The following is an 18197-nucleotide window of genomic DNA, read 5'->3' as shown; positions in this document are numbered from 1 at the left end:
TGGTTCTGCCCCCGCCTCCCCGTCAGCCGGTCCCGCTGTGACGCCGCGGCGAAGCGCGCAGGCGCAACGGTGGTCGGCGCCTGTTGTATCCGGCCGGCGCCTTTTTTCTCTCTCCCCCCCCCTCTTCCCCCTCCCCGACCCTCCCTCCCTGCTCCCCCGCCGCTCTCCCAGAGCCGCCGCGGTCGCTCTCCCGCCGCTGCTGCGCGCGCCTTGCCCGCGCGCCCGCTCGGCAGCGTCTCCGCTCTCCTCGGCTACCCCATGAAGCGATGGCAGCGGCCAACTTCGGCAAGATCCAGATTGGGATCTACGTGGAGATCAAACGCAGCGATGGTCAGCGCGGCGGGGGGGCCGGGAGGGGCCGGGTCGGGCCGGTGGTGCGTCCGCCGCCGCGAGGCTGGGCGGGGAGGGGGCCTCGCGCCGGGCCCATTGTGTGCGCGGGGCCGGGGAGGGGCCGGGCCCGGCGCTGCGGTTGTCAGGGGAGCGGCGGCCGCCGGGTACTGGGAGGCTGCGGCAGCGCGGGGAGGGGCGGCGGACGGGGGGCGCGCGAAGGGGGGAGGGAGGGCGCTGTAGGGGTCCGGGGGAGGGGGCGGGGGTTGGAGGACAGGAGGAAGGTTCGGGGAGGGGGGGGGGCTTCGGGTAGGGGGCTCTATGATGGAGCTCGGTGATGGAGCTCGGTGATGGAGGCGCGTCGTGCGAAGGGAGAACTTCGCGTTCGCTCTGTCGTGGCGGCTGTGGGCTCAGAAAATGACAGTGCGGCGTGCGCTGGAATAAATGCCTTTGGACGCTTCCGTCTCCTGATGGAAGGCCTGGCGGTATTATTTCGGATACGATTAAAATATAAGGGAAGTGCCTGCTCTTTGTGCCCGTGGATGGCTGCTTCTCTGCTGCGACCCGGTGCTGCTCTGGCCGCAGCTTGCGTGGGACCGGCTGTAAGCCCGTGTGAATGAAGGGTGCTGTGCCACGCTGAGGTGCCGGGTCGTGGCCTCTGCCAGAATGGGGAGGCGCGTCGCTCGTGCCTTTGGCTCTGTGGTGTGAGTGGGAGTGTGTCATCCATTCCCAGCCTCATGAGGTCTGAGACCTCCTAGCACAGGGTGGGGTTCTGCTGCCTTCTTCTGGAAGAGTTTTATTCTCTCCCATGTTCAGGAGCTTGATAACAGCCAGATGTTTTGAAGAGGAGATTCGGAGGTGGTCAGCGTGGTTTCATGAGGCAGAAACAAGCAGCAAGCCTTTGTGCGGCTTGTCTTTCCCATCTCCCATAGTACAGTTCAACCCTACCAAAAAAATCAAATGCTCAGTTGTTAGCTGGATGTGGTATTGCGCCAAACCCTCAATTTGTGCTCGATGGCTTGTGTTTCACGTGAAGAATCTGATAATTCCAAAAGTGATTTGCATAATGCCCGCAGAGTTCAGGAGGCTTCAGAAAACTCCATTGTAGCAACTTGTGCTACTGTTTTTTGAGGCCTGTGTCCATTTTTTTTTACATGTTACTGGCTGTTTTGGATGTCTTCTCGAAGATAAGGCGTGACAGTGCTCCAGTGTTTTTTCTTTTGTACTCTTCAGATTTCTGCTCACTTATGAAGCCAGAAGTGTGAACATTAACTCTTGAATGTAATAATGCTAAATTTTCATTCCTATTAAGAAATCACGTTTTGCTGTATCACTTAAATATGAAATGCAATGTGTTAAATATTACCCATCAGTAGCAGAGTAGGGGGACAGCGTCTCAGCAGTTATTTCATCATAGCACTGTAGGGTTTTGAGTATTTGCATTAGCGTGCTCCTTGTGTGAGCAGCCACACTGCAGAGTTGTACTGGGGTTAGCAGATCCTGGTTGTTGCAGTGTTTGCTTGTCTTCTGTGGGATGATGGTAGAGATGTTCATGGGGCATAGAGAGGAACGTAGAGACAAATACTGAAAGAACAGATCACACTAGATTGCATGTAGGTGGCTTTGGTGTTCAGAAGGTGGGTTATTAGCAAGCTGGGCTGTGGTTGCACAGGCAATCAAGATTGATCTAGCTGCTTCTGACAAAGAGAGTGTGCCTCTGCCAGTTCTGTTGTTCTTACTGGCTGTCTCATTCATTGTCTCCAGTATCTTTTTTTCCCTGATATAATGTATTAATCGCATTAATTTAGTGGATTTTTGAATCTGATAGTTTTCTACAGGACTGGGGAATTCAAATTACTGACAGATGATCTGTGACCTCAAAAATATCAGAAAATGCATGACTGGGACAAAGAGAAAGTGTGAAGTATGATATTCTTCATTAAAAGTGAGTTACCGGGACCCGCCAAACCCAGAGCTGTGTTCCATGTAGCATCAGGGCGTGATATCATATGAGCTACACAAGGTTGAAGGCATAGTTAAGATTCTTACAGAAATTTTCTGCGGAAGCATTACGTTGGTCAGTCTGGGCATTTTTTCCCATACTGTCTTATCTTAAAGAACTCCATTTCCTTAAAACTAAATTTATATTTTGAGAAATAAAAGAAATTTTTAAAAATTACACTTATGCTTGTTTGCTGAATAGAAGTGTTGGGTTTTTTTGTTTGTTTGTTTGTTTTTTTAGTAATGGACTTGTTTTGAGAAGTATATATTTTTTTCCCATCTTTCCATCAGCTACACTGAATGGTTTTTAGAATCCAGATAATGCTTTATTAATTCCATTATTTTTCTCTAAATAATAATGAGAGCTAAGAGAATAGGGTTTTTTTGTTTTTTTGTTTTTTTTTTTGTAAAAACATCACACTTAAAACTTATCATTCTTCAGTACAACAGTATTGCAAACAATATATGAACAATAAGTGTGAGAATGAGACCAGAACCTTCTAGAAAGAAAGTTATATATTGTCATTTTGATAAGCTCCAATTAGGTTTAAGTGTTTCACAAGAGACTTCTTATGTCTGAATAGAAAATAGATGTACAAATGGAAGGCATTATTGGAACTTATGGCCAAAAATGCATGAAAACCAGTATTTGGATAGAACCCAGCATTTTCAAGAACTGACGCTACGGAACTGCTTGCTGTGTATCTGTTTTTTCTCAGTTGGATAAACATTGGTATAAAAGTTGTCTAGAGTTACAGGTAATGTTTCCAGTTACTATTGCATGGGATAACTTAGGTTCTCATAATGTAATACAAATCAAGTCGTCAGCTATTTGAGCTTTTTATAATCACTTCTGATATTGAAATTTGTTACATATTTCAGTACAATTTGTGGATGTTACTTGAAATATGCTTTGATAATCTGCTTTGGAAATGGGAGAGAGCTTGTTCATTTTAGCTTATGAACTGCCAGCAGTAACTGTGGATCTAGTCATGAAAAATGTGCTTATACATTGAAGAACTGGAGTGTGGGCTGTATGGGTGTTTTTCCCTGTCCAGAGGTGCTTATTTTTGAGGTCTAAAAACAGACATTTGTCTGGTGATGACTTTCCCTTAAAAAATAATAACCAACTGCTTCGGAAGTGAACTTATACCCATGTATCCTCACTTCTTATGCATTATCCATGTTATCTTGTGCGAAGATCTATACAATTATGTGGAGAAAGAATAACTTGCATTTATTTTTTTTCCTTAAGTTCAGCATTTGATGAAATAGGATAAATCTGTTTTATGCCCTGCAGACCGTTGGAAAGTTGATTGGTATTTTTCATTTACTTTTCCAGTCCAATTGTGTTCAGTCTGTTTCTTCCTCAGGCTGTTCCTATTCTCTCTTGTCTCTGCAAATCTGAAATGCTACCTAGAAGAACAGAGAAATGAATTATGTAATTGCTCATTTGAGAAGAGGGGAGGATACAGTGGTGTTCTCACAGTGTCAGAAATAATGTGGCAGAGAAGGGAAAGGACCTTCTTGTAAGGGAAGAGTAACTAAAGACTGGATAGAACGTCTAGGAAAAGGAATGTGCTATAAGAAAGAAAGATCATGAGCTTGTGGTAGGGTTTTTTTTTTTTTTTTTTTTTTTTTTTTGTCTTAATAAAAGCACCAGGAGAACTGTCAGTGTTTGGAAGAGAAAACTTGAAACTGGGAAAAGAGCAGGAACTAGGAATAGTTGTCATTTGAAACTTATTACCAGAAGACGTGAATGCTGGAAGAATAGCATAATTTTAAGGAGAATGTTGGTATGGATGGTGGGAGTATCCAGTTTTGTACCACAGCCTAAAGAAACACCAAAATCACAGGCAGGCATAAGAGGCACTTTATGTCCTACCTATCTGTAGTTTAAATAACCTCTAATAGATGGGAGGCAGGAAGAAATCTTGTCTTGATGACTATTATTTTGTAATCATCTGCTTTGGATTTTCTGTCATGTATATCTGAACACCTGAAACTGATGATCATGATCAAAGAAAATCCAGTTAGTCCAAAAAGTTACTGGCAGCTACTCTGTCCTTAACCTTGCCAAAACATGGAGACTGTTCTGCCTTCAGATACAAGGGCTACTAAATAAGGGTAAGAGCTACGATTTTTGTTGTTGTTTCTAAAGCCCAATTTCCATGACATGGGTTTGTCAGTGTCTACCCCATCCTTTTTGTTTTTGGGTAATCTGTTATGATGATGTTGACCTTTATGTGCAGCTCCCAGTAGCAACACAATTTTATAGAAGGTATAATACCACTATAAAAATTCTGTTCAGGCTTGGGTAGTCACCCTATTTCAGAGTTTCTGAAAGATAGGTTTAAGTGGTAATGTGCTTTTTACTTTTTCCTTTGATTACATGTATCAGTTATTTCACTGTGATTAAGTCTTTTTTTGTTACCACATTTAAATCATTTGACTCAATTACCTAATCCCCATGTAAGCCATGCTGACACAATGTTTTATTGTCCTTCCCTAGTGGTCAGATCACACACAGGGCTTCAAGTTTACTATTGTTGGTAGGGCTAGAGGGTCTGACCTTCAGACTTCCTTATCCTGTTCAGGTTCTCATTTTATTGCACCCAGACTTTCTGGGGATGGTTGCTACCGAAGTGTTGATCAGGAGGATGTGTTAAGTTTGCCATGTTCTTTGTAAAATCACTCTAAGCGTTTGTCTCCTAATATGCAGTAAGTGGATATCCGTTGTAATTTGAAGATTTTCACATATTTATGTAGGTCTTCTATGTGTTGTATAAATAGTTCTTGGATGACAGGAGTTGAAATCCTAATCTTCAAAGAACCTTCTTGTCTTTTTGTTCTGTGTTTAACACAGAGCTGTATATGGCTGCTTGGATTACACAGCTTATATACAGCATGATTTTATTCCTCCCTCCCGTTATGTTATGGGGGAATCCTGTCTTCCATTTCTGTTCAGTAGTATTGTGCTTTGCCCCCACTTGCTGTAGTAGCCTGTTGCAGGGTCCCAGTTTTACTCCTGTTTTCTTCTTACAGCTTTATGAAGTCTTTGTTATTACATGGTCTCATGACAACATGGCATCAAGCATGGCCTTATGCCTTGATGAGGTGGGAAGAGATGATGACTCATTGGAAAGAGGTCATGCCTGAGCGAGAACTGTTGCTGTTGCCAAAGTTATAAAAGATGAATTACCCCTTGAGTTCTTCTAATGTACCTAGTTATTCAATGACTGTAAAAAAGTTGAACAGTGTGAAGTATTTATTAGGGGAGCTCCTTTCCTGAAGCACAAAATTGAACAGCGTTTTTGTTGGGTTGATCTGTGGCATGTGCCATCTAGATTGTTTATTTATTTTGGTGCTTGAGAGTAACGGAATGGAAGAAGTTCATTTCGTGGCTTATTTTCTAATAACTTCTTCCTTTGTAGGCAATTACTGCTTACATCATCAATGTGATTTTATCTTTTTGAACTTTTCTCCCAGTGTATTGTTTGTTCTGTACTCTTGACATCAGGAGTAGCATTGTGTTGCCAGCCCACTGTCAGCAATAAAAAAATGTTCACTATAAATGTACATTACAGAGTAAAAGAATCCACTGCCTTTTAGATAAATGTAAGGTTTAGGGTTAGGTTTTCAGAGTTAAGTTAAATTTCCAATGTAACACAAAGTTAAGATACAGAAGTCTGCAGCAAGGGTTCCCGAGCACTCTGAATTTTGTTCAGTAGTGAGAAGGTGCAGTAAGCAGACTGTATGGTCAATCATGATGAGATTTGAAATTTAATGTAGTTTTTGAGAAAATGTCTGCTTTTGATATTTCTCATCATCTAACCATATAATTTCTCATCATGTCACTGTGCTATAGTTAATGTTGTCTGGACATACAGGTGCTTTCGGTATGTATTTCCAGATTTAGGGTGAAAGATTCTGATAGAACTGGAATTTTTTGTAATAAAGTTTAAGACTTTTAGATACTTACCTAAATTAAGCTTGTTGCAGTGATTTGGACTATGGATGTGAATCTACATTCGGCTGGTTGATTCTGGGCTTTTGTCTGCCCACCATGTCAGTGTTAGTTTTTCATTAAATGTATGGGGTGAAGGGAGGATAGGGAAATAAAACTATGTCAGTCCTGATGTAAGTTGTCATACACTGCTATTGGTTATATCTGTGAACCTGTTCATACTGCATTTGTTCTGATGTGTGCTATTTCTTCTTTTTTTGTCCTTGTTCCTTTCCATAGAACATTCACAGTTGCTATATACTTGTTTCAATTTTTTTTTTTCATTTTCACTCCAAGAATTAAAAAGGCTATAGCTTGTTATGGTGTTCCAAATATAGGGATAGACAGATGGTTGAGATGATTTTCCTGCAACTATGACCTCTGCAAAGGGATGCTTTGAATTCTATAGGAAGTATGTAGCTATAAAATGGTACTGACTGTGTCCGATACCCTGGAAATGTGTTTTCTTCTATTCCTGAAAGTATCACGATAAACAAGTCAATTGTTGGCTTAGAAAATCCATAAGCCATTGATTTAATAGAAGCTGGTGAAGAAATATCTGTCCTGATAAATACTTCTTTAAAGTAAAACCACTGTTGGAGGCAGAGTATGGGGCTATTGGTTCTTGTACTTTGCTACTCTCTTCTGTGCCTTATTCTCCATGAGGAAAAATAGCTGACTTACATAGGGAGGATGTAAGGAAGACTATTGCCATTTCTCTGGTGGAGAGTGTTATGCAGAATTCGTTGCTAAATATTTAAAGCTAGATTTTTATATCTGTTAGACAAATAGTGATAGTGCATAGTCAATTAGTGATAATGCAAGTAAAGAATTGCATTGGAATTACCTTTCCTAGGAAAGGGAATTAATTTATCAGATATATGCTTTTATTTATTTATGTCTGTGGTGACAGGAATTGTTTACATGAACAGAGCATCCCTAGAAGACATTTGATTGCTACTGCAGTCTAAATTCAGTTCTTCTTTTATGTCGCTATGAACCCAAGTTAATTTTAGAATTGCTTAGAGTATAGGAGTAAGTTATTAGAGTTATTAGATACAACTTTGCATAACTGTGCTTCTAACCAGAACTTTAACTGACATTTTCAAACAGGGAAATTGTAATTAAGCTGTTTCTTTTCAAGCATGTTTGTTTTTTCTCTGTAGTTTTCTTTATTTGAAGAGGCTCAGAGTCTGATCTTATATTTGAATCTTCAAAAGAGGGAAATTAGTACTTAAAGTCTTGAATATAATCAGGGAACTTTTTGTTCTTTATTCAAATAATACTGCTTTCAGTGCAGCTTATTGTGTTTACACAGTGGTGTGCTGGCTGCATCAGGTATATTCAGGCAAATTTCAGGTTTCCCATATTCATAGAGGGAAAAGTCTGCTTGTTCTTTGCCGCTCATGCTGTACTTGCAACACTGATAATCCCAGGACACTGTAAAATGCAATTGTGAAATCCCAAGCAGAAATAAAATAACGTCAAGTATAAAACATGTTGCATATAGCAGAAAATCCTTGGCCTTGGCTGCATTATTGGCAGTGGGATCATCATGCCTTTCATTTAGAAGGATACTATTTTGCTTTCAAGTTATCATTAATTTCATAGACACTTGTAGTTAAGTGCAAATTTGAATTTATCATGGCTTCTATCAGGCATTGAAAGCTCTGTGCAATCCCATTCGTGAGTATTGTCATTGTCTTCCTTTCCTGGCCAGCTAGTAATTAGCAATTCCTAGTAAGTTAGGAATTGCCTTCAGTGGTAGAACCCACCAAGTAACTATGTAAGTAGAGGGAGGTAGAGTGAGAGTTTTATATAAAGCTTTGTGTTTAGAAGCGTACTTAAGCCTTACTTCTGGCTCTAGATGAGGTAAACAGAAATTAATTTCGTCTGAAAAGCAGATGCATGCTTTGATTTCTACAAAACTCCAAGTTACTGATGAAGTTTTTGTTTTATTCACATATTCTCTGTACCGTATGTGTGAATTAAATTCCCGAGTTTATCTTGATAGTTTAATGGAATAAGGAATTCAGGTGATGATGAACAGGATGAACGTAAATCCCAACCAGATAATTTTTAAGACACAATAAGCTTTCATCAAACCACTCAAAAGAATTAAAATATTACTCAAAGATCCATTAATGGTCTGATATTGAAATCCTATAACCATTCTATGGTAAGACAAAACACAGACTTTAAATGTGTATGAAATGTAAGGCTTCTGCCTTTTAATCGGGGGCAATGTTTGGCAGCCCTGAAATAAACTAAGTAGTAATAAATATTCATACTTGGTATAATACTGCAAAATAAGAGGAGGAAAAAAGCTTTATTTGATTGGTTAGATCAAAAAAGGAAAATAGTACTGAGTGAAAGCATCTGTAAGGGATGTTGCTAGAGATCCTTGTGATGCAAGAAGCTATTGTTTCTATGCAGCTATTGTCAGCTTCAGAGAAAACAAAATCATGAAAAGGAGGTCTCTGCCATTCATTTAAGCAACAAACAAAATGAAGAAGGGGGAAGGGAGGGAGAAAAGGGCCAAGTCATCTCAGTCTTTTGGCAGAGAGTATTCACCACTCTGTTTTGATCTACCACGATCTTAAATTCTGTTGTAGAAAGGCTGGAAAACTTCTGCAACCACTAAAACTCAGTGCTGTTCTAAAGAGAGACTTAACTGAATCTGCCTTTGTTCCTGCATACTGTAACTGTCTTGGAACAAAAAGGACTTTGACCTGTAAAAATACACAGTTAAAGACTGGAGCGGTAGTTTCAGAAGCAGTTTTAAAAGATTTCAAGGAAGCTGTCTGCAAAGTTGTTTCAAATAACTCCAAGGAATTGCTGACTAAATATGCAAGATATCAAATTGTGTTTAGTCTTAAAAAAGTAAAAACACAAGACATCGAACTATAAGAAGACATTAAATTATTCTTACAACTACAGTTTGTTATTCTGACAGAAATGATGCAAATGTCATTACCAGTGACTGAAGGAAAACCTTCACTTACGCAGAAAAAAAAATGAGTTACAGGACAGAAAATACAAGAATGTCATATGCTAATGTCTTATTTATCTTTTGAATGATATTTACAACTCTAATTACTTCCTCAAAACTGAGAATTGCAGAGGGCTCAAATAGGGCAGGAGGGTAACCAGTGGGAGTTGTAAAACCTTGTGTGAATATTGGAAATTAGTGGTTCTATTTGTTTGTTTTGGTTTGGGCTTTTCTTACAGTTTGGAAAAGAGACTGCTTTGTGAAAGTTAGTAAGATTGCTCTATGGAAAGTAAAGGATAACTTTTCTTCTAAACAACGCTTTAGTGAAATTGGAGAGTTGGACGTTTGTTTCTTTTTTTAGAAGCTCATTAAATGTTTCTGTCTTTTTGGAATGTTGTTTCTCACCTTTAACTAAGCTAATCGGTGTTGTAACAAATGTCCCAGTGGAGCACACTGATGGTTCATCTAGCATGCTGGCAGCGGGTGAGGTTATTCATGAAAATCAGGCCAGTATTGCCACTGACTGCACTATGGTGCCTTTGTCTTTCATAGATTCATAGAATGGCTTGGATTGAAAGGATGCAAAAGATCAGCCAGTTCCAACCCCCTGCCACAGGCTGGGCCACTAACCTCCAGGTCTGGTACTAGACCTGGTTGCCAAGGGCTCCATCCAACCCGGCCTTGAACGCCTCCAGGGATGTAGTGTCCACAGCCTTTCTAGGTAGCCTGTTTCAGACAGATCTTCTCACCACTCTCATTAAAACATTACCCCTATCATCCAATCTTGAGTTCAAAACCATTCCCCCTAGTCCTGTCGCCGTCTATCCTTGTAAAAAGTTGATTCCATTGCTGTTTATAATCTCCTTTTAAATATTGGAAGGTTGCAATGAGGTCTCCTCGCAGCCATCTCTTCTCCAGGCTGAACAAGCCCAGTTCCCTCAGCCTGTCTTTGTATTGGAGGTGCTCCAGCCCTCTGATCATCTTTCCCTTGCATCAAGAGTTTTATATTTGGTATGTTAGAAAGTCCAGTTCTGTACAGTCTTGCTAAATGCTTGCTTATTGACCTACTGTTAGTGGGCTTATTGAATACCCTTCTGAAGGAACTTATACTGCCTGACTCATAAATCTCTTGTGGAAGCGAGATCTGGAAATTCACTGCTTTTTCACAAATTCACAAATGCGTTACTGCTGTCATCTGCCTGAAATTTGAATAGAGTGCTCCTAATTCTAGTGTTTGGTGAGTCTGTGATTTGGTGAGTAACTGTTTGCACTTATTTTATCTTTTCTGGTCATAAAGCTTAACCAAATCTACTTGTGGCCTTTTCCTCACAGGTGAGTGGCCTCAGGTGCTTTGACTTCTGCTTTCTTTGTTCTCTTCATCTTTTTATCTCTCTCTAATTCTGCTGCGTGATTTTTTTTTTGAGTTGTGAAGATTAATGCAAACAGTAGTTAAAATGTGGAGACAGCAAGGATTTATTGTAATTTCATAGTGACACTTTGTTTTACTCTCTAGGTTCTTGAAGATGGTCTGTCTTACTGGCTTTTGTTGTTGGAGCTACCTATTGAATCAGTGATTTTAGAAAACTTAACTAATATCTGAGGGGATCTTTTACTTGAGTTACAACTTCTTGTAATGGTTTCAGCACTGTTTACCCCCCAAATTAGATTTTTCTCTTGATGCCTACTTCTGTTTTGAAGCTCTCTGCCACGTTTTTTGTGCAGTGGGTTTTTTTTTATTTTTTATTTTTTTAGTTCCTCACTATTGTGGCGTCTGACTACCCAAAAATATGTCTTTCCAAATGGTAATACCTCAGGCCTAGTATAATTTGGAGTCAGGTTGGAAGATAATACGCAAGTTTTTAGCTAAGGTTTTTAGAATATCTGTATTATAAAGGAAAGTGTCACCTTCTCTGGCTTCCCAGAATGACACATTGGCTGAGAAAGGACCTGAACTGAATCATGTTAGCTACTGTTGCCTGAAGAGCCCTTTTGTGTTTTAGTAGGCATCAAACTTCCATCTTTTCTTGAATATCCCGGGACAACTGGCATATGTTCATTTTCTAAAAGCATTTTAGTGAGAGGCTACAGTGCAGTATTTTCTCTGTTTTTGTACAGGTCAGAACTGCCGTAAAAAATTAAGTAGGTGTAGGGTCCTTAGGCATGCTGCACAGACTGCTGAAGTGTACCTATACAAGCATTTCAGTTCATATCAAGATTGAAGCTTGTCCATCATTTTCTTCTGAATTTCAGTAGAATGTTTTGTAAGGTCATTTGGAAAATCATTTAAAAATGATTAAGAGAAAGTTTAGTACTAAAGGTGTAGTGTGTTTAAGAAAGGTGTTGATGGTGAACTTAATGATTTCTATTTAGCAGGGTACCTTCTGGGGTCTGTTTTGGAACTGGCTGGCTGGTTTTTCTTCCATCCATTGTAGTTGTTCATTCCTAGTTATAATACAAAAAGTAACATTGTTCTTGGAAAACTTCATTACTATGCTAGAGTGAAAGCATCAACTCTGTGGAGACTTATGTCGTGGGAACAATATGAAGTATGAAATAAACTGGGCTAGAACATAATGGCACAAAGTAATCATATGTTTACTATGAAGTAGGAGTTCAAAAACAGCAGGATCTAGTTAATCAACAAACAACTGTGGACCACCAGTGTGAAGTGGCAAAGAAGTGAATGGAATTTCAGAATTGCTGTAATTTGGCAGTGCGTATAATTTGGCAATGTGGAGTTGTATGTCGGCTGTTGCACATCATCTCAGTTGCCAGTGTTGAAAAAGGAGATACTTGGATTGAAACAAATACAGGTGTCTTTTATGCTATTCCAGTACAGGTGTCCATATACTAGTTATGAAAGAAAGAGTAGTAAATGGCTGTGACCATGTGTAATCTAGAAAAAAGTTTATGTATGTTGACAGTGAGGTGCGAGTCCAACTTTCTGGGATGAATAACAGAGGCAATGGCCTAATATTGTAAAAGTGGCATGTGTTCTTCTTATTAAAGGGTTTTATATAGGAGTTATGATAATATGCATTAGATTTGATTGGACTGGTGCTTCCTTCCAAGTTATATGTAAGTTATATGGTAAACTTGGCTGTTATCTAAGGTAATAGGTTGACTGTCATGGTACAGTAGAAATAACTGCTTGATAAATATCTAGATATGAGTGCATCTGTTAGCTGCTGTGATGTGATGCTTCTTTATGAATCAAGCAGCGTGAGGAACAAGTCTTCTGACTCCTGACGCTGACACATATGGAAGCAATATGGAGCTATAGCTTCCAAGTTCTACAGCAGTGAGTTCCTTTTTCAGTCTTTTGTAAAGCTAATGTCATGACAGCCATTGATTTCACTGGCAATGAAAGCTTCTGAAAGTAAATAAAAGCAGGATATGAGAAGTTCACTAATATGAAATAGTGTACTTTGAAATGAACCTACAAGAGTGCTGACTCCACACCTGACCTGGACCTGTATTGAGGAGAAATGAAAAATACAATGCTTTGCTGACTGGTGAAGCCACAAACTTGCTTTAAATGTAAAGGGAAATCTTAGAGATCATTGTGGAAGCAGAAAAAACAATAGTGAATTGCAGAATGGAAAGACTGAAGAAGAAAGAACTATTGGAGTAACACGAAGTTGAGAGGACAGTTGAAAGACGCAGCCCTTGGAAATGCTTTTGGAGGAGGTGTGGTAATGAAAGCAATTAACAAACTCAGCTAGACTGACAAGTAGAACTGCGGTTGAATTGGTAGGAATGGAAGGAGTTATTGATCTTGAATACAAGGAGGACTAAAAAGTGCTTGTGTTGTGCTCTTTGTATTTTGAAGCTAAAGTTCAGTGGCATGTGAGCTTTGTGTTTTGTTTTTTTTTTTTTTAATTTTTCCTCCTCATCTGTCTGAGAATTGTCAGTAAGATCCGTGACTTTCTAGTGCAGGGAGAGACATGGTAAGCACTGACAAAACTAACAGGTACTCTACCACAGTTGATATCACTGGAGACATCCCAACTGGAATTCTATTCTTCCTTAGAATTTTTCCTGGAAGATTTCAATAGATACTGCTAGGCAAAGAATTATTGTTTTTTTCCTCTCAGAGTTCTCTAAGCAGCAAAGTCCTTCCACCAAAATTCTCTGCACTGGAGCCTACAGCACAAGTGAGAGCTTTCTAGATTACAGTAAAGCTGTATGCACTGCTTCTTGATTCACAACTTCACATCTGAACATACAATAAATGTGTTTTGTATATAACTTGGATGTATATTCTCTTTAAAAAAGAGTGAAAGAAATTCTATTTTTGGCAATTTTAATTTTTGAATATCAAGTGGCAGAGAGTGTCAGTAAAACACGTCCAGATGTCTGTGTGATAACACCGTGTTAGTCCTTTGTGAATATGATTAGGAAAATCACGGCTGTTTCACAAATGGCCACAATAGTCCCAGAAGTGATGTGTAGCAGTGGTCATTAAGTTGTACTGTACCTCTGTATTAAACTATTCACTGTATCACTTACTACTGATGCACATAAAAAACTTCACTTAGCTGACCCGATCACTGTCTGAGCTAACGTAACACATTTGTGTTTCCAAAAAGTGGCAGTTACAGAGGATGTAACGTAAGCTCTGAGTTTCCTTTCCAGAGCATTGGATCTCTTGACATGATCATAGCCTGAGCAAGCTAGTAATAAATGCCTGGTTTTGAGCTGACAAATCTTAAACAATTGTTCTATAATGGTAGGGTGTTTAAAGTCTTGCTGCTGTTTTGGGAGGAAGGAATGAGAAATCTCTAGGAATCATGAAGTTTTCCTTTCTGTAGCCTGATTGAGAGCGTGTACTTAGTTGTAACTTTTAGATCTCCTAAGATTTCTAAAGCTTTCTAAACTTCTGCATAAGAAGTACAAATGCAGTTTCATTTTAGGCCACTTCACTCTAATTATTTGGGAGGGTGGGGAAGGCTGTGGCCTTTCTCCAGCCTTATTTCTTAAGTTACTTAAGAAAGCAAAGAATTGTTTATGTGCTGACCAATGCTTTAGTGCAGGCATTTAATTTAGAAAATATAATTTAGAAAATGCCAGCTCATGTTTACAGCTGGTAACTTGAGTTTCTGAAAAGTAACAGAAATACAAAAAGGGTATGAATTTAGTATTGTAATTGATCACAACTTCAGAGTTGTGGCAGTTTCAGGTTTTGCAGATGGAAAATGCTGAGTTTTCTCAGAGGTAAAGATCTAAATATAGCTCAGGGTTTGCTACGAAGCAATAGCTGGTATTGCTACCTATAATGAGGATTTGTTAAAATGTTTGATTTACCTAAAACATTTTTCTGCATCGGTGACTATTACAATATGAATATTTTGTTATTTCTGCAGATAGTTTTTGCTTTCTTTACTTCTTCTGAGTGGAGAGTTGATGTTTTTCACTTGCATTGATAAGGGTGAGGATATTGTAATGTGTATTTTGTGGCTCCATATATGTTTAGTCTTACTTTTGCAGTGTTGTTTTCTGTGTGCTCTGGCTTTACAGTCTGACACAACTTATTTACACAAACAACACCCTTTTCAAATAACTTACCGGTTTTGAATTCAGTAGCGGTGTAACTGTGTCCCACAAAAATGTTCTGCCTGTGGTGTGAATTCTAATCACAGAATCATTAACATTTGGAGAAGATCTCTAGGACTATCTCATCCAGCTGTCAATCCATCACCACCATGGCCATTAAACCATGTCCCTCAGTGCCACAGATGCCTTTTTCTTGAACACTTCCGGCGATGTGACTCCACCACATCCCTGGGCAGCCTGTTTGAATGCATTACCACTCTTTCATAGAAGAAATTTTCCCTCACATCCAACCTAAATCTCCTTGGCAAAACTTAGGACCATTCCCTCATCTATCACTAGTTATCTGGGAGAAGAGGCTAACTCCCACCTCACCACAACCTCCTTTCAGATAATTGTGGAGAGCAATCAAGTCTCCCCTGAGCTCTTCTCTCCTGACTAAGTAATCCCGTCTCCCTCAGCCATTCATCACAAGATCTGTGCACCAAACCCCTCAACAGCTTTGCTGCCCTTCTCTGGGCATGCTCCAGGGCCTCCATGTCTTTGCTGTAGTGAGGGACCCAAAACTGAGCATGGTAGTTGAGTTAGGGACACACCAGTGCTGAGTACAAGGTGACAGTTACCTCTGTGGTCCTGCTAATTACACTATTTTTGATACAAGCCAGGATGCCATTGGCCTTATTGGCTGCCTGGGTACACTGCTGGCTCATGTTCAGGCTAGTGTTGAGCAGCACTCTCGGATCCTTTTCCTTCTTGCAGCTTGGCAACCACTCTATAGCCATGACTATCGGAAAGGCTGTTGTGGCCAAGGTGCAGTACTTGGCATTTAGTCCTGTTGAAGCTCATACAGTTGACCTCAGCCCAAGTGATTGAGCCTGTCCAGATCCCTTTGAATGGCCTTTCTACTCTCAAAAGCTGATCAACACTTCCTCACAGCTCAGTGTCATCTGCAAACTTGCCAAGAATTTTCTCAAATGTGTCCATATGGATCATCAATATAGATGGTAGCAGTGTTGGCCTCAGTACTGATCTCTGAGGAACACCAGTGATGACCTATTGCCAGCTGGATTTAATTTAAACCACCACCACTCTGGATGTCCTGGCCACGCAGCCAGTTTTTTTACCCAGTGAAGACTGTACCTATCTAGGTCATGATCTGCCAAACACATGTGTAGAGGAACTGGAAATCAGGTGAAGAATCAGTGCATCACCTCTGTCCCTGGACTTTCTTCTTTTGTTTTTGAGATGTCTGCGAACATATATATATGTATATATATATATAAAATCATGTGCTTTTTGGTTAATCATAACATGCATTCATGTTTGCATGAACATGTTTACATTTCAGATTTTCATATCAGCTGTAGAAAATACACCAAAAATGGGAGATGTTGTCTTCAGCCATATACTGCAGATTGATTTGGCTCTTGTACTCTTAGCATTTGCAGCTTGGTCTTGCTTTACATGCTAGGCAAGGTTTATGCCAGCCTAATTAGTTGCTTGCATTCCTGAATTTCACAGCTGCTGTATTCAGCTGTGTACTAGAAAAATATAAAGGAATACTGTTTGCAGAGAGCAAGAGGCAATTGTAAAGATGTAAATGTGCTTTGTGGTGGTTCAGTAACATGTAAACTTTTAATAACATATGAAGAATCTCAGGGAACAAATTGTATGGGTACAATGCCAGTTTAAACATTGTAGTATATACATTTTCTGTTTAAGCCAAGAATATTTGGAAGTTGGACATAACATTTTTGTTTGTTTTATTTTTTGTTTTGTTTTAGTTCAATCCTGACTGTCTTGGCCAGGGAGTGGATGAAGTCTGGCATAGAGATGGAAGAGTTATTGTGATTCTTTTGTTATGGCATGTTGGCTTATTGTGCTTGTGAGAGGATTTAGTATTTTCTATTCATTCATCAGCCTACTTTGATCTCTTTTCACTTGCTATGGCAAAGATTAAACCTTTAAAAAAGATTAATTGTTATTTATTCTGTATTGAAAATAATCAGACAAGGAACGGGCAATGTGATATCTTTGTGATTAATGCAGTGTCAGGTTTCAGCTGTGAACAAAATGTATAAAACCTGGTGACATGCTAATGAATATTGTAATGTTTTATGCTACATGTTTCACTAACTTTATATCTTTCACAAATCAGTTTTCCTTTGACAGCTGGGCCTTCCCTTAAGAAAAAAAATTATATTTATTTAAACTTGTTAGGTCTTGCCATTTCCCTTGCTGATGAAAAGTTTTCTGTGTCCTTGCAGTAAGCTGTTTGTTCCCGCACTGCAGGGAAAGAAGTGGGCTGTATTTCTATTTTGCTGGCAAGTCAGAGAACTCATTAAAACAGTTCTACAGCAGAGTGTTGTTGTAGAAAATTAAGTCACTAACGGTTATTTACTAGCTGCAGAAGAATTAACAGACAAGTATACTGAGAATGCTGCACAAAGAAAATTTGCACAGAAATGTTCATCCACAGAGAATTTACAAAGAAGTGCAGGACTTTTCTGCTGAGTGAGTGTGCTTCAGCACGGTCACCAGCAGAATTAGGACGTGGTCCTGAGGGCAGGATGTACTTGCACAACATTGTTTGGGTGTTGAAAAAAGGAGAAACATCAGTGTGTGACAAGGATGGCATGGCTGTGGTTCCTGCTCATGTGCCTGCTTTTGCAAAATCCATGCTGATATGCACAGAGGAAAGTGAAGACTGTGCTCTTCATGCATATTGCTTGTTGTGTTGAATGAGCATGGTGTAAACATGGCAGTGAGAGTGTTACCATTTACTTCCTCTCTGTGAGCAACTTAAACTACCAGTATTGCCATGTGAGAATCTAGACCTTGCCTTCATGTGCATGTGAGTGCTGCTGGGACATGCATGGGAGTGCTGCTCAAGAATCACAAAGAGCAGTGTTTGTTAAATAATAAATAAATTATATATGGTTCAGAGACATGAAAACTAGCAAAGGAAAGGAGCCAAAGAGGGAGACTTTTTAAAAAATAAAAAATAAAAAAAAAAATTAACTACTACTCAACATCCTTAAATGGAGAATTGAATCTTATGCTTGGGGCAAGTACAAGTGCAGAGTTTAGAAGTGGTTATGTAATGTAACGTTCACTGTGAGGTAAATGCTGCAAATGTGAAAGCACTGCTGCCTGGAGTGCCAGCTGCTGCATGCATCCCTCCATTTGCTTTGCTTTTGTCTGAGTTGTATTCAGTCCATCCCTCTGAATGCTACATCAGACTGCAAAGATCTGCTGGTACCTTCCTGACATTTGCAGTATTTCTTTTTTGCCTAGGTATACCTGGCTGTGAATGAT

General features: G+C 39.7%; 1 protein-coding gene across 3 annotated transcripts in view; it reads left to right on the top strand.

Moving 5' to 3' along the window:
- The first annotated feature begins 203 nt into the window (after positions 1 to 203).
- KIF2A (kinesin family member 2A) overlaps positions 204 to 18197 on the top strand; it is a 52469-nt gene continuing 34475 nt past the window's right edge. For 2 of the 3 annotated variants that reach the window (XM_042875325.1, XM_042875324.1), the window contains exon 1: positions 206 to 330. In XM_042875325.1, the coding sequence (XP_042731259.1) occupies positions 267 to 330 (64 nt within the window). In that variant the 5' untranslated portion in view covers positions 206 to 266. Of the gene's footprint in view, positions 331 to 18197 lie in introns of all 3 variants that reach the window. The other variant, XM_042875326.1, reaches the window with a different exon arrangement.

Source organism: Lagopus leucura, unplaced genomic scaffold (assembly GCF_019238085.1).
Source record: "Lagopus leucura isolate 7727_CA_CO unplaced genomic scaffold, USGS_WTPT01 Super-Scaffold_100014, whole genome shotgun sequence".
Classification (NCBI taxonomy): Eukaryota; Metazoa; Chordata; class Aves; order Galliformes; family Phasianidae; genus Lagopus; species Lagopus leucura.
Note: the sequence above shows the minus strand (reverse complement) of the source record. Positions and strands in the feature narration are given on the sequence as shown.